General features: G+C 39.5%; 1 protein-coding gene across 4 annotated transcripts in view; it reads right to left on the minus strand.

The window, feature by feature from the left end:
- CCDC50 (coiled-coil domain containing 50) overlaps positions 1-20928 on the minus strand; it is an 87246-nt gene that overhangs the window by 48890 nt on the left and 17428 nt on the right. For all 4 annotated transcript variants that reach the window (XM_006050271.4, XM_006050270.4, XM_006050272.4 and 1 more), the window contains exons 2-3: positions 1289-1351; positions 323-449 (exon numbers count right to left, since the gene is read on the minus strand). In XM_006050271.4, the coding sequence (XP_006050333.2) occupies positions 323-449; positions 1289-1351 (190 nt within the window). The remainder of the gene's footprint in view (positions 1-322; positions 450-1288; positions 1352-20928) is intronic.

Here is a 20928-nt window from a genome sequence, read left to right on the forward strand (position 1 = left end):
AGATTCCCCCCAAAACCACAGGAGGCAGAGGAGACAGAGATCATTTCCCCATCACACAGTTAAGGAAAAGTGAGACACAGAGCTGGACCAAATGGCTCAAAGCCATCAGTGAAAAGTGCTAAGTCCTACCAGAAACTGCATGTCCCAAAACGTAGAAAGGAATTCCAACAACAAATACAATTTTTATAAATCAAAAAAACTATGGGATCGTCACTGTAGGATTTATAATCTAATAGTGAAAGGAATCAAAGGGACAGACAGAAAGTGCTCTTCCCTGAAAACCAGTCCTGGCACAATGCTCTCCCACTCCCCAAGTCCTCACAGGTCTTTATAGCGCTTCTGCAGCTGAGCCTGGGCTTTCAGATCTTCCTCTTGAAGCTGCTTAGCCACCTGCAGATCATGCTGGACCAAACGGTTCCGTTGAACATTTGATGCCAAATGATGCTCAACTGGACAGGAAGATTGGAGAGAGGAATTACAATGCTTTGGCTTATTCATAATAAACTTTTAAGAATAAACTTAAGAAGAGCCTTTCAATTAAAAAGAACTTCATAGCCATCATTTCCACATATACGCTCAGTAATGCTGCATAATACGCAGCACAGGAGTTGGCATTCTCATCTTTTCATTAAGGAAAAAGAGAATCAGAAAGGTTAAGTCATGAGTATTTGGTCAGCAGTGGCAGTGCCTAAACTTCTACTCAAACCATCTAAAGCCAGGGCCAGTGCTCCTCCTGCTCCACAAGTTGCCACTTCATTTAAAAACTACATTTTTCAACACTTGATTTTTATACTGACACACAAATTACAAGTTCACATATATGTACTTTTGTATAACACATATAACTTAGATTTACTTTTCATAATTACATACATAAATATTCAGAAAACTCTACAATCTAGATACCACTAGGTATGTTTACCAATTGGTATCTTTACCAATCTAGGTAAAGGTATTTGGACCCCTATTCTTATGCCAGCCTTCTACATACTCCTGATCCGCATATAACCACTGTATCCCTCCTACAGCATTAAAGCAAAGGAAATGGCTCAAGTCCCACTTTTCCTCCGATACACCCAACGGTCTTCTCATCCCCAGCAGCTGTCTCACTTCAAAACACAGAGAAGTGCATTCTTCACCGAGGTGTCACCTGCCTAGACAGATCCCTTGGGATGATGGGTGGTGTAGCCTGATGACTCTGTCTTCTCCCCGCCTCACCCTAAGAAATCTGCCTCAAGGCTACCACTAAAAAAGAAAACTGGACGAGCTTGCAGGGGCTATTACTCACTCTCTTGTTCCTGCAGGCTGTGGGCCAAGGTGTGGTCCTCCAGGACAGCAAAATCTCGGCACACTGCAGAGGATGGGGAAGGGCAGACAGAAAAGCTCATTAGTAGCGCTTCAACATAAAAAGAAAAAGGCTTTGTTCAGGACCTCAGAGAATCCATTCTTATAGTTCAGGATGATCAACTTTATAACTGGCAATGTACAAAAGAGTAATTAGTTGGTAAGAAGTCTTCATTCACACAAATCCAGATAGTATCTGCTCAATGCCAAGTACAGGTGTACAACAAAGTAACAAAATAATGGTGAGATCCTGGCCTAAGGATGAGGTCCAGAAATTCTAATCCATGTCTACAAAGGGAGGGCAAGTACTGCAGTCCCACACACACACACACACACACACACAGAGCTTATGTCTCAGCCATCTGGGGTTCAGCAGATCCTCTCCCAGAGACTTACGTTTATCCTGATCCTCTCAGGGAAAAACACATCTTTATTAGCCCCTCAGGCAAGAGCAGATCTCTACTTAAAATGTGGTCACATTCAGTGGGTCTACACTCTCATACATGAGTTAGAACTGGTTCTCTAGGTTTCTCTAAATGTAGAGATACCTAAAAAGAATCCGCAAACCAAAAGACAGTAGGAACCTTGGAACTAAGCATCTGCCACTAACTGCCTCCACCGGGACAGCCACCCAGAGTATTTCCTGGACTATTTTTTTAGACACCAATAGGAAGAGATGGTCTTAAAGGTTCATTCCACCCAAACTGTAATTTAAAACTCTTTCTTAAAGCAAATACACACACGAAGGACTCTTGTCATGAAAAATACTGTTCTGTTTAAGGATGTGTGGCTTAGGTGATATATCCTTACTCTATTCCAAACATGTACCTCACATTAAAGAGCAAAGTTCCCAAAGCCTCAGATGCCTGCCATGTGTAGGACTCAGGAACCTGTCCTCCAGGGCTTTTACCAGAGTTTACAGATTTTTTCCTGCAGCTCTGGTTTTGTCTGTAAGGACATTTAATTAAAACAGAATGCAGAAATATTCCTTTGCCATTCTTAGCACTTATGAACGTTCACATACACATTCACACAGCCCTGTCCCTAGTTGAGAGATAATGAAACCAAAAAGCAGGCAGAGCTTGGAGACATCAGATCACTCTGAAAAGGCTTTATGATGGAAAATCATTTCTGTCTCAAAATCATATTAAACCAAATATGACCTGCTGACCCCTGGCTCAAATGCAACCTCAAAACCAGCAATCTCAATAGAAAGTCCTATTCTTTCACACCAGATATATTCTCATAAAATTTTAATAACTGAGGCCCAGGTCAAAGTTCTCCCATATTTCACAGAATGAACCTACTTTTAAGAAGAGTTCGTTAAACCTTCTGTTTAATTGGTGAGGAAATGAGGCCCACAAGGAAGAAAGGAGTTATTAAGGGTTTATACACAGACTGTTGGTGGCAGGGCTGGGAGTCAGTTTTTGGACAAGCAAGAATTCCTTCTGTTCTTGACGCCATGACAGCCCTCCTGGATTCATGGAAGACCACAGTCAGGACAGACTGAAAGGAGATACAAAGACTAAGATGCTTTCTCTAAAACACTTAGCTATTAATAAATCAACATCAATTAATTAAATGGCTAGACATGCATGGATATTGTTCATAGAAAACAAATATTCAGAATGAGTTAGCCAAAATGAATGTAATCAAACCTCTTGCAGAAGAATGCTATTTTAATATGAGTGCTCAGTTGCTCAGTTGTGTCTGACTCTTTGTGACCCCATGGACTGTAGCCCACTAGGCTCCTCTGTCCATGGGATTTTCCAGGCAAGAATACTGGAGTGGATTGCCATTTCCTCCTCCAGGGGATCTTCCTGACCCAGGGATTGAATCCACATCTCCTGTGTCTCCTGAACTGCAGATGGTTTCTTTACTGCTGAGTCACACTACCTTACTATCTGAAGCACATTTATTAAACTACAAAAGTTTTTATTATTTGCAAACTAAAGGCAGTATTAATTTTAGATTAAGACTAATTTTTTAGATTACTAATGTTTTTCAAACCATGGATGGCAATCTATTATTAGATGATAAAAGCAATTTATTGAGCCTGGGACAAGCATTTCAGAATGAACAACCTGGAAAATAGAGTATATCACACACAATAGAGGAAACTATGGTTTGGAGAAATCTTTTTCAGCATTATATACACATACATGCGTATGTGACATGCATTAGGCCACAATGTAAAAAATTATCATTCTGCAATTACATTCAAAAAAGTTTAAAAGCCACTTCAATTTATGTTATTAGGGCAAAAAGTTATGTCAAAAATATATTTTTTCTATGCTTTTAATATTATGCTGAATAAAATAAAAATTATAAAATTAGTGTAGTTTTCCATGTGGATAACCATGTGAAGAAGTCAGCATGACATTAAAAATATGTTTACGGATACATATGCCTGTAGCAAAAATATAAGTTTTTAATATTTGGCAGTGATATAACTGAATGGAGAACAGTGGTGACCCTAGAGACACAAGTACATGAGCAAGTGTGCCTTTACCACATACCCTGTTCCACTGTTTTACAAACAGAGAAGACTGAAGCAAATAAGGAAAAATATTAATATCTATTAAATTCAGGTGGTAGGTTCCTGGGTTTTTATATGGTATATTTTATATATATTTATTTTCTATGTTTTCTGTACTTTTTGTAATGTTTTATATATATTACACTTAAATTCTACAACTAGAATTGTTAATATAAAAACTTATAAAATTCACATCTCTTATTTCAGTAGCAGCACACACTACTAAACCAAACACATGATGACATATATGACATATAATAAGCCAAGGAATTTATGAACTTAGATTAACTTACTAATGACTCCTGTCAATCATTTCTTAATACTTAAAAAGTAAGGCTGAAACACATTCAATTATTGTTATTTGACCTTCAATCTTATTACAGTAGAGGCTAAACTGGTACCCATAAAATATGGGTAAGGCCTGAGCTAGAAAAGAACCTAGAAGATCTTCCATGATGACAAATATGTACACGAATCCCTACCTGCATGAGGCTATGCTGCAATACACAGAGAGTTAGCCTCTAAGGTTTACTAAAAACTTCCAAATCATCATCTCATTTATACCGAAGTACTACTTGCTTAATCCATAATTTCTTATACATCCTCCCTCAGTTCAGTTCAGTCGCTCAGTCCTGTCCGACTCTTTACGACACCATGAATCACGGCACGCCAGGCCTCCCTGTCCATCACCAACTCCCGGAGTTCACTCAGACTCACGTCCATTGAGTCAGTGATGCCATCCAGCCATCTCATCCTCCGTCGTCCCCTTCTCCTCCTGCCCCCAATCCCTCCCAGCATCAGAGTCTTTTCCAATGAGTCAACTCTTCGCATGAGGTGGCCAAAGTACTGGAGTTTCAGCTTTAGCATCATTCGTCCAAAGAAATCTCAGGGCTGATCTCCTTCAGAATGGACTGGTTGGATCTCCTTGCAGTCCAAGGGACTCTCAAGAGTCTTCTCCAACACCACAGTTCAAAAGCATCAATTCTTCGGCACTCAGCCTTCTTCACAGTCCAACTCTCACATCCATACATGACCACAGGAAAAACCATAGCCTTGACTAGACGGACCTTTGTTGGCAAAGTAATGTCTCTGCTTTTGAATATGCTATCTAGGTTGGTCATAACTTTCCTTCCAAGGAGTTAGTGTCTTTTAATTTCATGGCTGCAGTCACCATCTGCAGTGATTTTGGAGCCCCCAAAAATAAAGTCTGACACTGTTTCCCCTGTTTCCCCATCTATTTCCCATGAAGTGGTGGGACCGGATGCCATGATCTTCGTTTTCTGAATGTTGAGCTTTAAACCAACTTTTTCACTCTCCACTTTCACTTTCATCAAGAGCCTTTTGAGTTCCTCTTCACTTTTTGCCATAAGGGTGGTGTCATCTGCATATCTGAGGTTATTGAGATTTCTCCCGGCAATCTTGATTCCAGCTTGTGTTTCTTCCAGCCCAGTGTTTCTCATGATGTACTCTGCATATAAGTTAAATAAACAGGGTGACAATATACAGCCTTGACGAACTCCTTTTCCTATTTGGAACCAGTCTGTTGTTCCATGGACAGTTCTAACTGTTGCTTCCTGACCTGCATACAAATTTCTCAAGAGGCAGATCAGGTGGTCTGGTATTCCCATCTCTTTCAGAATTTCCCACAGTTTATTGTGATCCACACAGTCAAAGGCTTTGGCATAGTCAATAAAGCAGAAATAGATGTTTTTCTGGAACTCTCTTGCTTTTTCCATGATCCAGATGATGTTGGCAATTTGATCTCAGGTTCTTCTGCCTTTTCTAAAACCAGCTTGAACATCAGGAAGTTCACGGTTCACATATTGCTGAAGCCTGGCTTGGAGAATTTTGAGCATTACTTAACTAGCGTGTGAGATGAGTGCAATTGTGTCATAGTTTGAGCATTCTTTGGCATTGCCTTTCTTTGGGATTGGAATGAAAACTGACCTTTTCCAGTCCTGTGGCCACTGCTGAGTTTTCCAAATTTGCTGGCATATTGAGTGCGGCACTTTCACAGCATTATCTTTCAGGATTTGGAATAGCTCAACTGGAATTCCATCACCTCCACTAGCTTTGTTTGTAGTGATGCTTTCTAAGGCCCACTTGACTTCACATTCCAGGATGTCTGGCTCTAGGTCAGTAATCACACCATTGTGATTATCTGGGTCGTGAAGATCTTTTTTCTACAGTTCTTCTGTGTATGCTTGCCATCTCTTCTTAATATCTTCTGCTTCTGTTAGGTCCATACCATTTCTGTCCTTTATTGAGCCCATCTTTGCATGAAATGTTCCTCTGGTATCTCTGATTTTCTTGAAGAGATCCCTAGTCTTTCCCATTCTGTTGTTTTCCTCTATTTCTTTGCATTGATCGCTGAAGAAGGCTTTCTTATCTCTTCCTGCTATTCTTTGGAACTCTGCATTCAGATGTTTATATCTTTCCTTTTCTCCTTTGCTTTTCGCTTCGCTTCTTTTCACAGCTATTTGTAAGGCCTCCCCAGACAGCCATTTTGCTTTTTTGCATTTCTTTTCCATGGGGATGGTCTTGATCTCTGTCTCCTGTACAGTGTCACGAACCTCATTCCATAGTTCATCAGGCACTCTATCTATCAGATCTAGGCCCTTAAATCTATTTCGAACTTCCACCGTATAATCATAAGGGCTTTGATTTAGGTCATACCTGAATGGTCTAGTGGTTTTCCCTATTTTCTTCAATTTAAGTCTGAATTTGGCAATAAGGAGTTCATGGTCTGAGCCACAGTCAGCTCCTGGTCTTGTTTTTGCTGACTGTATAGAGCTTCTCCATCTTTGGCTGCAAAGAATATAATCAATCTGATTTCGGTGTTGACCATCTGGTGATGTCCATGTATAGAGTCTTCTCTTGTGTTGTTGGAAGAGGGTGTTTGTTATGACCAGTGCATTTCTTGGCAAAACTCTATTAGTCTTTGCCCTGCTTCATTCCGTATTCCAAGGCCAAATTTGCCTGTTACTCCAGGTGTTTCTTGACTTCCTACTTTTCCATTCCAGTCTCCTATAATGAAAAGGACATCTTTTTTGGGTGTTAGTTCTAAAAGGTCTTGTAGGTCTTCATAGAACCGTTCAACTTCAGCTTCTTCAGCATTACTGGTTGGGGCCTAGACTTGGATTACTGTGATAGTCCTCCCTAGTGCCTTTCAAAATCAGCCTCTACATTCTTTGCATTTCTACTCTAATTCAAGATGGGGAAGTCACACAACCAGCCACTTCTGTAAATCAGTAACCAGGTTGGGAATTACAGAAAACACTACTCAGTCAGGACAAGTTCAGACAGGATCTTTGCTCCTCCTCTAACCTATTTTGAAGCAAACAGCTAGAAATTGTACTGAGAATAAGGAGCATCAACTTATCTGACTGTTTCCTTGTAGGCACATTTAAGAGGAACCACTGGACCCTGGGCTTTTACCCTCCCTATTCTCAAACTTTTCCCTCCCATGTTCATTCTCATTCACCCTAATCTCAGGCTATCTTTTTGCCATGAATAGCCAACTGCATCATTCTCCATTCTCATCCAACCCTGCAATCTCTATGTATTCCACCCAATTAGTGCTGGATATAGCATAAAGTAAGACTTCAGGAGATGGAGATGCTCATTAAATGAAAAAAAAAAAGGAAGAAAAACTGGTCAAAAAAAGTCAGAGTTCCATAGACAAAGGATGAAGGCGATATCTTATGAATAGAAAGAATTAAGCTGTTTTTGATGACAGCATCACAGAGGCTGTAAAATTATCCAAACATTCAAATAAAAACTAGAAACCTCTTCCCTTCCCATGAAAAGAACAGAGTTTTAGTGGTTTTTAAAATTCAGATATGTACATATATACAGTGGAACAGTTTACATAAAAGCAAGCAAGTCTCATAAATGGGAAGTAAGATTTATAGATCTCCCACCTATTTTCCTCAAAAAGAAAGATGATTCTCACTCATCCGAGGATCCCCTTAAATAAATAAATGGCACAGTATTCACCTAGTTAACACAGTTATTCAACAAACATTTGCTGAATTCTATTATTAGAAGGGTTAAGTCATTTACAAGTCATCAAGGAGGTGGAAGTGACAGGTTAACAGACAAAACAGTAAGTTTGATAAAGGTTATAAAGACCTATTGGAGAAAGGGATGGCAACCCACTCCAGTTTTCTTGCCTGGAGAATGCCATGGACAGAGGAGCTTGGTGGGCTGCAGTCCATGGGGTCACAACGAGTCAAACATGACTAAGTGACTCAAACACACATAAAAACCTATAGAAAATTCTTTGGAGACAGAACAATGGAGCAGTTATGCTTGTTATGAAGGGGGATGAAGGGGAGGGACAGGTACAAGGAGTGGAGGTGACCTGCAAAGCTGTATGAGGAAACCTTTAAAGTAGCTAAGATACAAAGCCAATGTCACAGAAAGGTTTAAGCGGTAAGCATTCTTGGCAGAGGGACCATTTAACCATACAAACTATAAGAGGAGTAAAGAAGTCATTCCCTTTTGTCATTTTTTTTACCCACATTGCAAACATTCTGAAAATACAATTGCTATGACTCAATCTTAACAAGCTTCCTCCCACATAAAAATGCCTAGATTAGTAATACATTCACTAGAAACTATATCTTTCAACCGTCTGTATTACCTTTTATGTTCTGGTATAATTTTGTGAATTATTCTGTTTTAGTGTAAATGCTATTAGTAGCAGATGGAATATATACTCAACACTGAGAGCTGGGTTTAGGCTTGCTTTCCTTTTTTCTGTACACATGGGTACACATTCTATGCATGGGGAAGATGTTTTGTCTTGAAAAGTTTGGTAATAACAGTCAACTACAATTGACACTGATAAAGTACTTTGGGGATCACAATGCCCTTTCACACCTACCTCTCCTAACCTTCTGAAGACAGAGGTTTTGTCAGTATCCTCACTTTATTTATGAGGAAACTAAGGCTCAGAGAAATAAAGTGTCTTGACCAAGATAACACAACAAATGAGCACATGAATTGGAAACCAAACTGAACTATTCTCGCCTCAAATACTTCTGTTCACAGAACTCGTAGAAGAAATGGGTCTATATTTAAATATGTCAGAAAAGAGTGGTATTATTAAATACTAATTAAGATAAGACAAATATGAGTTAGGTTCTTTGAAATTGAGGACGAAATAAAATTCAGGTCAGAAGGTGGATTCCAAGTCTTAAAATAGAGCAATAAAAATGGGACACAGTCTACTTTATCTCACTAACAATCACAGTTGGCCTATGTTCACTTTTGAAAAGCAAGGACCAAAAAAAAAAAAAAAAAAAAATTCCTGTCATTTGTACAGTGCTTCACAGATGACCTATAAGAAAAACCCTAGGTAGTAACTGCAGTGGGAAATTCCAAGGAAAATCTCCCTTTGGGATCTACCAACTTTCCCCCATCTCCATCCAAAAATCAATGGCTTTCCTTTCCTTTGGTAAGACAGTATTAATGAATTCAGACTAATGTGTCTAATAGTTGTTAAAGACAATTTTAACCAAGAAATGATAGCATATGTAAATCGCTAAGTTCTTGTTCACTGCCCTACAAGAGAAATGTCTCTAAACCATTAAAGAAGAGTCTCTTCCCTGTATTTAAAGTTTTAATAAAACTGCCTCAGTAGAAGAGAAATGAGAGGCAGGTAAACTGTGAACAGACCTCATCCTAATGCCAAATCTTCCATATTCTCAATCCCAGCAAAGTTTATGTATAGGTAGTAAGGGGACATCAACATCACCACGGCTGAAACCAACTCCAAAACCAACCCCCATCCATCACCACCACCATCAGCTTCTTAGAGATGCTCAGCTTTGTCTCTTAACGGAAACACTCTCCTAACCACTTGCCCCAATTATGAGTCCCCAGATAACCCCAAAATTAGGAGCCTCAAAATAGTGTTGAGTCCCTGGGTCACTCTGAAAAGTGAAATTTCCCACTTTCAGGTAGAAAGCTGAAAACAACTAGAATAACACCTGAATAATGCTTGAGCAATTGATTTTTCAGGGATAAATGGTAACTGAAACCTTTGATCCTTCTCTGACTCTTAGTGATTCTAATTTCCATCTTGTGTTAATGAACAAAATTGAGGTACAGTATGACAGAGAGAACACAGCTGCTCCATTTTCATTTACTTTGTTCCTGCTCAAAAGTAGCCAATGGAAAGAAGTGTTACTTTTCTGATCTCAACTCTCCAAATCTCCTGTTCTTTTCAATTTACTATGGTTACTCCATCTGTCTGGGAGACAGAGGATCCTTCTCAGCAGAAATCTATAAAATATGGTAATTAAATCAGATCCACCTTCCTGTACTTACTATCCTTGGTATAATTACCCCTACTTACTAAACTACCCACAAAGTACATAGAGATTTCTGCAATTCCTTTGTGAAAGGCAAAGATTTTCATTCCACATATTGTACAACTGATCAGGGCATCAAGTATCATTAACCAATGTGTCAATTGTTTGGGGATTTTTATGGTTATTGGTTTTGGTTTGAGTTTTTCTTGGTTGGTCAGTGTGGGTGTGAAACGCACAGAACAGGAGAGCCATGTAAGTCTGAGGGGAATTCAGTGACCACTATATACATGGTGGAGGTAGGGACCCTTTCCTTTCTGCCTGTGGCACCTTTCCACTCTAAAAACTTCATAATCAACCTTCAGAAAAACGTCATTCAAATGTCACCTCTTTATGAACCCAATCCTACAGGACATACAACCAAAACCATCACAACTGACACTTGGCAAAACCCAGCATATTTACTTATGCTCTTTTCCCCAATGATTTCATAAAATGTAATAAACATAATACTAGAGGACTAATCATATTATAAATACATGTATTCATTTTTTTCCCTAGCAAACATTCAAGACCCTGAAAGGCAGAAAAATATCTTATGATCTTCTTGCTAACGTTTATCCCAGTACCTAGGATAATAATTTTCTGATAAATCCCTATGGAAAGGATGGCTCCTGAGAAAAATGACTAGTGTAAATAACGTGCCATGAAATTCTGTATTTTTTGGAGGTGTGATCCATCCTGATTCTCCACCAAAACAAAGCTAAGAAGCTTCACATATACCCACACAGTCATAAGTGACAGTAAAGGGTTTCTGTTTCCAACATCCAGATTTCAGATGTATTATAATGGAAAGGATAATGACCCGACAGACTCCTAGAATACCTAGAAAATTTGTACACTCAGGAAGGTGGTTAATTGTTGGTTCCTTTAGATGACAATTAAGCACATTACTCAATAAGGCTCTGAAAGTTGGGATAACATGCCAAGAATCACATAGTTAAATATGTGGCCCTTTCAGATTAGACCTCAGGGCTATGAAAAATGTGTATACATGAGGACATGTTTGTTAAACTAATCAACCTGACAGGGTACATAGGATGTACATGGTGTTTTGAAGCAGAACACACTGTGCACTAAAGTGCTGGCATGAATTTTCAGAATCTGGAGCTAATGCCCTGAGTTATTCATTTGAAAAAACTGGCTCACGTCCTCAGAAGTCCTCTACAATTGTGCTCAGTTGCTCAGCCGTGTCCAACTCTTTGTGACCCCCAAGGACTGCAACCTGCCAGGCTCCTCTGTCCGTGGGATTTTCCAGGCAAGAATACTGGAGGTGCAGGCTGCTAAATAGTCCTGAAGATTAGAAAATGTTAATAAGTTTAAGGTGAATGGAAAACGAATCAAAATTGACAGAGACAAAAAAAAGAGGGAGGTAGAGGGGGAGTCTTAAGAAGTCTAGTAACAGAAAGATGTTTTCAAGATTAATTACCCTTCCATAAACATTACAGAAAGACAGAAAGCTACCCTTTTTAATAAAAAACTCCACAAAGACCAGAACAGTGTAACTCAAGATTTTCTGCAAAGCTGCACCAAATATCTGATCTACAAAGTCACCACCTTGATCAGAAATTTAAAATGTCTTAGAATATCAAGAGGCTTTAATCCCCTCAAAATATCATGAAAACAATAAAGTTCCTGGATGATAGGTTGAGGTTCCCAAGTTTCCTCAAACATTTCTACGTGTCAGTTATTGTTCATAAAAAGGTGCTGACTGATTCATCACTTTCTTAAAATTATAGAAACAGATTATCAGAAAGAGTGTGAGTAGCTGCCATGTCCAACTGTATCCTGTCCAAATAATCATTTGGACTCCTCCTAAATATTTAACCACAGGAAGTCCACCTCCCTTCCGTATAGCTTTCAGACAACTACAAAATTGTCTGTGGAAGGACTCTCCTGCAAATCTATAGATATTCCCTGGGCCTAGTTTCAGCCTCAGAGCACTCACCTTTTCCTAGAATGTACGTAGATGCTTTGTACAAACCACTGGCACTCAGAAGTCTGTTATTTTACATACATGATAGATGACTATTCACGTGGGATATTACATGAGCTATGCACAGGTGAGGGAAGTCCTGAAGGTACTCGACACAATAAGGGCAGAGCCCAAGGCTGATCTCTGAGCCTCTGTCTAGTATATGCCCATACTACAGAGCAGGGGACTTCCCAGATGGCTCAGCGGTAAAGAATCTGCCTACCAATGCAGGAGACGTGGGTTTGATCCCTGGGTTGGGAAGAACCACTGGAGTAGGAAATGGCAACCCACTCCAGTATCCCTGCCTGGGAAATTCTATGTACAGAGGAGCCTGGCAGGTTAGTCCATAGGGTCTCAAAAAGTCACACATGACTGAGCACACAGGTACACTACAGGGTACATGGACTACGGTAGAAATATCTGGTTTTTCAATTTAAATTTCATTTAGAAAATACTAGAAAGAATAAACATCAAAGTCCTAACACTCATTATGTACTGTAGGACTATAATGTAGCTTATTTTTCTTCTAAAACATGTTTATATTTTATTTTCTAATTTATTCTATTTCTAACCCTGACCCTAAAATCATGAAAGAGAATCTTATTATTCATAATCCCTTTCATAATATTTTATAACATTTTATAATTAAAAGATAGATGTATGTTTTTAATCCTATTTAAGTATCTAAACGGTGAAGCAGCAAATATTACTAGAGGAAAAAACAAGTTGCAGTAGCAATGTTTATTTACTCAATTTAATTATATTAATACTGTTTCCCTAAGACTAGAGAATAAGCTTTTTTTTTTTTTAAGGAAAAAAGTATGCTAACAAAAACAAAGTCTACATGAGGCCCCAAATTTGTATCTGATATTCCTGAGAACCAAAGCAATCAGGAAAATATGTAAAGATGCTTAGTTCCCATTATCAAAAAGGAGAAAAAACACCAGTTCCTGACTGAAGAGAAATGCTTTACTAGCACCAAACATGAAAGCAAGGTCAGTTAACTTTAGTAGCAAACATTAAGTTATATAATAGACTCATATACAGTTTAAGTATGAGTTTTAAACTTGTGTCTACATATATACAAACATACACACAGCTTTAATAAAAAGCACAAGCCTGAACTCAGTAAAGAGATGTTAAAATGCAGAATAAGTGATTTAATCCAAACATTTAACTCTGATGCAATTTATCAAAATAGGTTCCTGAGTTTCTCCCCGCACCCCCTCAACCTCTCCCAATTCAAAGTTAAATGAAAACCTCAGTAACCCAAACCACTTGTTTGGCAAGGAGATATATTATAGCTAACCACAGACACACTAGATTGCAGGCAAGTGGGTTTGAAAATGCTGAGATAATATGTCCTCAAATCAGAAGCACTACTTTAATATCACAAACCATCTACATCATTATCAGAGACCACAGAGTAACTGGGTAGCTTATTGGAAAAGTGAAAATGGCTGAGTCAGAAATTTCCATATGACAGGGAGAAACATTGGTGATGAGAAAAATACTGAAAAAAAGGACAGTGAAAACAGGGAGGGAGGTAGCAGGATGAAAACACAGCAAATTTTACTCATCCCGGTAGAACTGTTGGACAGAGGGAAGACTTTCCATTAGGAAATATCTGACTCAAGTTATCATAAATGATTAAAAAATATATATATACCCACAAAGTACCTCACAAGCTTTCTGGGCTACAGGCATAAACTTTATGGAATGGTGCTCTGAAGCCAAACCCTTCTGTACTGGCAGTAACAAAATAAAAAAGTTACCCAAGCAAAGTTACAACTCTCCAAAACCCCAAGTCAGGAGGTATTCAGACAGCCCAGCATCAGATGGAACAGGTATTAGAAAAGATTTCCTTAAACTAAACCAATTCTGTATGTTCTATCCATCCATTATTCTATCCACTAGGGTCAGAAAAAAAATTGTTTTCACATTGTTTATGGCAGCTACTAGTCACATATAGCTATCTATTTAAATTGACCCAGGGCCAGGGGCGGCGGCCGGGAAGAGCAACCCATGCCTGAGGCCAGGGGCAGCGACCAGAGGAATTACCCTGCATCCCAGGTCAGGGGCAGCAGCCAGGAGGAGCTACCCCACGCCCCCACGCCCCCACGCCCAAGGCCAGGGGCGGCGGCCTGGAGGAGCAACCCACGCCCAAGGCCAGGGCCAGCAACTAGAGGAGTTACCCGGAGCCGTGGCTTTGCGGGCCCAGGAGGGCCTAGAGGAGCTATCCCACATTGAAGGTCAGGAAGGGCGGCGGTGAGGAGATACCCCTCGTCCAAAGTAAGGAGCAATGGTTGCGCTTTGCTGGAGCAGCCGTGAACAGATACCCCACGCCCAAGGTAAGAGAAACCCAAATAAGACAGTAGGTGCTGCAAGAGGGCATCAGAGGGCAAACACACTGAAACCATACTCACAGAAAACTAGTCAATCTAATCACACTAGGACCACAGCCTTGTCTAACTCAATGAAACTAAGCCATGCCCATGGGGCAACCCAAGACCGGAGGGTCATGGTGGACAGATTTGACAGAATGTGGTCCACTGGAGAAGGGAATGGCAAACCACTTCAGTATTCTTGCCTTGAGAACCCCATGAACAGTATGAAAAGGCAAAATGATAGGATACTGAAAGAGAAACTCCCCAGGTCAGTAGGTGCCCAATATGCTACTGGAGATCAGTGGAGAAATAACTCCAGAAAGAATGAAGGGATGGAGCCAAAGCAAAAACAATACCCAGCTGTGGATGTGACTGGTGATAGAAGCAAGGTCCGATGCTGTAAAGAGCAATATTGCATAGGAACCTGGAATGTCAGGTCCATGAATCAAGGCAAATTGGAAGTGGTCAAACAAGAGATGGCAAGAGTGAATGTCGACATTCTAGGAATCAGCAAACTGAATGGACTGGAATGGGTGAATTTAACTCAGATGACCATTATATCTACTACTGCAGGCAGGAATCCCTCAGAAGAAATGGAGTGGCCATCATGGTCAACAAAAGAGTCTGAAATGCAGTACCTGGATGCAAACTCAAAAACGACAGAATGATCTCTGTTCGTTTCCAAGGCAAACCATTCAATATCACAGTAATCCAAGTCTATGCCCCAACCAGTAACGCTGAAGAAGCTGAAGTTGAACGGTTCTGTGAAGACCTACAAGACCTTTTAGAACTAACACCCAAAAAAGATGTCCTTTTCATTATAGGGGACTGGAATGCAAAAGTAGGAAGTCAAGAAACACCTGGAGTAACAGGCAAATTTGGCATTGGAATACGGAATGAAGCAGGGCAAAGACTAATAGAGTTTTGCCAAGAAATGCACTGGTCATAACAAACACCCTCTTCCAACAACACAAGAGAAGACTCTATACATGGACATCACCAGATGGTCAACACCGAAATCAGATTGATTATATTCTTTGCAGCCAAAGATGGAGAAGCCCTATACAGTCAGCAACCAGGAGCTGACTGTGGCTCAGACCATGAACTCCTTATTGCCAAATTCAGACTTAAATTGAAGAAAGTAGGGAAAACCACTAGACCATTCAGGTATGACCTAAATCAAATCCCTTATGATTATACAGTGGAAGTTCGAAATAGATTTAAGGGCCTAGATCTGATAGATAGAGTGCCTGATGAACTATGGAATGAGGTTCGTGACATTGTACAGGAGACAGGGATCAAGACCATCCCCATGGAAAAGAAATGCAAAAAAGCAAGATGGCTGTCTGGGGAGGCCTTACAAATAGCTGTGAAAAGAAGAGAAGCGAAAAGCAAGGGAGAAAAGGAAAAATATAAACATCTGAATGCAGAGTTCCAAAGAATAGCAAGAAGAGATAAGAAAGCCTTCTTCAGCGATCAATGCAAAGAAATAGAGGAAAACAACAGAATGGGAAAGACTAGGGATCTCTTCAAGAAAATCAGAGATACCAGAGGAACATTTCATGCAAAGATGAGCTCGATGAAGGACAGAAATGGTATGGACCTAAAAGAAGCAGAAGATATTGAGCAGAGATGGCAAGAATACACAGAAGAACTGTGCAAAAAAGATCTTCACGACCCAGATAAACACGATGGTGTGATCACTGACTTAGAGCCAGACATCCTAGAATGTGAAGTCGTGGGCCTTAGAAAGCATCACTACGAACAAAGCTAGTGGAGGTGATGGAATTCCAGTTGAGCTATTCCAAATCCTGAAAGATGATGCTGTGAAAGTGCTGCACTCAATATGCCAGCAAATTTGGAAAACTCAGCAGTGGCCACAGGACTGGAAAAGGTCAGTTTTCATTCCAATCCCAAAGAAAGGCAATGCCAAAGAATGCTCAAACTACCGCACAATTGCACTCATCTCACACGGTAGTAAAGTAATGCTCAAAATTCTTCAAGCCAGGCTTCAGCAATATCTGAATCGTGAACTTCCTGATGTTAAAGCTGGTTTTAGAAAAGGCAGAGGAACCAAAGATCAAATTGCCAACATCTGCTGGATCATGGAAAAAGCAAGAGAGTTCCAGAAAAACATCTATTTCTGCATTATTAACTATGCCAAAGCCTTTGACTGTGTGGATCACAATAAACTGTGGAAAATTCTGAAAGAGATGGGAATACCAGAACACCTGATCTGCCTCTTGAGAAATTTGTATGCAGGTCAGGAAGCAACAGTTAGAACTGGCCATGGAACAACAGACTGGTTCCAAATAGGAAAAGGAGTTTGTCAAGGCTGTATATTGTCACCCTGCTTATTTAACTTCTATGCAGAGTACATCATGAGAAACACTGGACTGGAAGAAACACAGCCGGAATCAGATTGCCGGAAGAAATCTCAATAACCTCAGATATGCAGATGACACCACCCTTATGGCAGAAAGTGAAGAGGAACTAAAAAGCCTCGTGATGAAAATGAAAGTGGAGAGTGAAAAAGTTGGCTTAAAGCTCAATATTCAGAAAACGAAGATCATGGCATCCGGTCCCATCACTTCATGGGAAATAGATGGGGAAACAGTGGAAACAGTGTCAGACTTTATTTTTTTGGGCTCCAAAATCACTACAGATGGTGATTGCAGCCATGAAATTAAAAGATGCTTATTCCTTGGAAGGTAAGTTATGACCAACCTAGATAGCATATTCAAAAGCAGAGACATTACTTTGCCAACAAAGGTTCGTCTAGTCAAGGCTATGGTTTTTCCTGTGGTCATGTATGGATGTGAGAGTTGGACTGTGAAGAAGGCTGAGCGCTGAAGAATTGATGCTTTTGAACTGTGGTGTTGGAGAAGACTCTTGAGAGTCCCTTGGACTGCAAGGAGATCCAGCCAGTCCATTCTGAAGGAGATCAGCCCTGGGATTTCTTTGGAAGGAATGATGCTAAAGCTGAAACTCCAGTACTTTGGCCACCTCATGCGAAGAGTTGACTCATTGGAAAAGACTCTGATGCTGGGAGGGATCGGGGGCAGGAGGAGAAGGGGGCTACAGAGGATGAGATGGCTGGATGGCATCACTGACTCGATGGACGTGAGTCTGAGTGAACTCCAGGAGTTGGTGATGGACAGGGAGGCCTGGCGTGCTGCCATTCATGGGGTCGCAAAGAGTCGGACACCACTGAGCAACTGATCTGATCTGATCTGATCTGAAAGTTAAATTATAAAAATCCAATTCCTCAGTTTCACTAGCCACATTTCCAGTGCTAAACAGGCATGTGGTACTGATGCTTACCATTTTGGACAGTGAGAAATACAGAGTACTTCCACCACCATGGAAAATTTGTTGGACAACACTGCTCAGAACAATAACCACAATACTACTAGAAAGGACAGTATCAGTTTAGACAACCAGGTCACTCAGCAGCATTTAAAACCATTTTAATCGTGTGTGTGAATGTATGTGTGTATATGTGTGTATGTACAAGAAGAAGAGAGAAAGAATGCATGCTTATGTTTTAACCAACAGATATAACTCACTTTGCCAGTATGGACAATCAATGACCCTAAATATAGTTCTAGTCTTGTAGTAGCTACTGATTTAATTTCAAAGTGTTTTATGCTTCTTTTCCTCAGCCTTAACGTGATGGTAGTTTTGCTAACCTCAGCCACATGAAAAGAAAAAGAGATTTTCTACATTTATCAAGTAATCACTACGCAGATATAGTCACAGAAACAAAGTGAACAAATATCCTCTTGGAAAGGAAAGTGAGCTGTTAATTCAATACAGTTACAGTAATTTGATTCTGTGAAATAGAACTGCTACTAAATAAACTTATCAGATCTCTAATACCTTACTGATTATTCACCGAAGAATGCTGGATTCTCATTAGCAAAGAAACGCATTTGTGAATTTCAACTGTCTTATAAAATCAAATTAATCATAACCAGAGAAGACTTCTAAATTTACTGCTTTTGGTGGCTTTCTTAAAGAACAATTACATTTTACATGGGTGCTTCGCTTCAGAACAATTCAGGAAAATATGAATTTACACAGCAGCTAATTACTGTGTACATTACATAAAAATGATTAAAAAAATAGCACTCCTGCTTTAAAATGATTCAGCTGATTTCCAAATAGATTTATAAAATTTCATATTTAAACATAAAAAAGATGACTATCAAATTACACTTCGGAAAATATGAATCTCTTAAACAGTATTTTCTGTAGTGTGTTGCATAGAGGTGTTGTTGCATAGAGTGTGTTGCATAGAGTGTGTTGCATAAGGAGATATTCTGTGAATACCTACTGCATACACATGCACTTTAACCAAGACTAAGCTTACTTAGATTCTAATACTAGCTCTAACACTCACCAGATGAATAATTGCAAATAAATTAATATCATTTACATTTGCTCACCTGTAATAAGAGTAATAATAACCATTATAGTACTTAAGCATCAGAGGAAATTTGTACTTCTTACATGTTTTTTAACTGGTGGAAAATTGCCTTACAACATTGTGTCGATTTCTTTTAAAAAAAAAGTACAAACTATTTCAACAGAGATAAACCTTTCATGTAGAAAACAAAAGACCACTGATAACCACAGGGGTCTTCAAAAGGGTAAAATACCCCTAGATAAGCAGTGGCAGATAATTTTTTCAAAGCAATTTATATCCTCATAGGAAAAAAAAAATATTTCTTTAATTTTTACTCCATGTATCCCTAAAGAAACTACAATGTTCTGTTCCTCTATTTGAGGCACTTTTCCTGGCACTTAAGCCCTCAAATGGTTTGGCAGGCCTCAAATGGTTTGGTTTCTCTGTTTGCCTTAGCCTAGAAAGAAAAGCCACCCATCTTCTTAAACCTCTGTAGGATAAACCCAGTCATGCCCATTAAAACCCAAAAGATCACACCAATCCAACTTAAGTACAAGTTTACACCAAGGGAAGAAAAACCATTTTGCCTTTATTGGCTTCATATGACAAGTTTCCTTAAGTACTAGCTACTGCAAGTTTTATTTATCCTTGAGTCAGACATTTCCACTTTCAACTTTTCTTTAAGCAGATACATTAGCTAGCACTTTCATGTTAGGATTAGTAAATTCATTTCAGCTTCAAAAATTTGAGAGAACAGTAATACTCAAAGTTTAAAAAAAAAACAAAAAACTGCTCATGGGGTAAGTAGGTATAGGAAAAATATTCTTACAATCTGTTCCCATAAGGCAAACTGCAACACTCACAGTTTCACTGTGATAACCATTTGTCAGAATTCTACACACATTTCCAGTAATCTTGGAAATTTGTAAATCTCAAAGTATGCTGCTAAGTCGCTTCAGTCGTGTCCGACTCTGTGCGACCCCATAGACGGCAGCCCACCAGGCTCCCCCGTCCCTGGGATTCTCCAGGCAAGAACACTGGAGTGGGCTGCCGTTTCCTTCTCCAATGCATGAAAGTGAAAAGTGAAAGTGAAGTCCCTCAGTGGTGTCCGACTCTTCACGACCCCGTGGACTACAGCCTACCAGGCTCCTTTGTCCATGGGATTTTCCAGGCAAGAGTACTGGAGTGGGTTGCCACAAATGGGTGATCTCGAGATTTCTGGAATCTTACTCTGATATGCTGCCATATGTTCAATAATTGGTCATGTTTACTGACAAAATGTGTTTTTTGGTAAAGTATCTTAAGATCATGGGTACATTCCTAGATCAACTGTTTTTACACTTACTAGGGGACTGCCTCCTTGGAATACCAGGAGATTTCTCTTATAAGCAGGATTACATTAAAATCAGAGTTCTTCTAGAAATACTCTATACAGAAGAAGGTTAAGGACCCAACAGCAAATTGGAAGAAGTGAGCCTGAGTTCCACAGTACAGCCAGAAACTTCCTAAGCAGGTAACAGGGAGATGTGTGCAGATTTTAAGAATGGATTCTATCAATCACTTTGGGTTTCCGTGTATTGATAGTTCATCAGAGGGGATTTTTTTTTTTTCTTTTTGAGGAAGAAATCTTTATTCACCTTAGTGGTATTTAAATTAGATGTGAACTTTTGATTGTCCTCTATTCCCAAAGAAAACTGGAAACTCTGTGAATGGAAGAGAGAAGCAAAAATTGAAGTTCAGTAATAAATTCCAATAAGGAGTATGCTGAGGTTTCTTCAACCACACAAAAGTAAACAGAGTACATAAAATGGCATCATGGTTCTGATTTGGATTTTTAATGTTTAAAAAGTGTTTCAAAAAAGAAAAAACACCTTTAGAGCTATATAGATCAG

The sequence above is a fragment of the Bubalus bubalis genome, chromosome 1 (assembly GCF_019923935.1).
Source record: "Bubalus bubalis isolate 160015118507 breed Murrah chromosome 1, NDDB_SH_1, whole genome shotgun sequence".
In the NCBI taxonomy this organism is placed as follows: domain Eukaryota; kingdom Metazoa; phylum Chordata; class Mammalia; order Artiodactyla; family Bovidae; genus Bubalus; species Bubalus bubalis.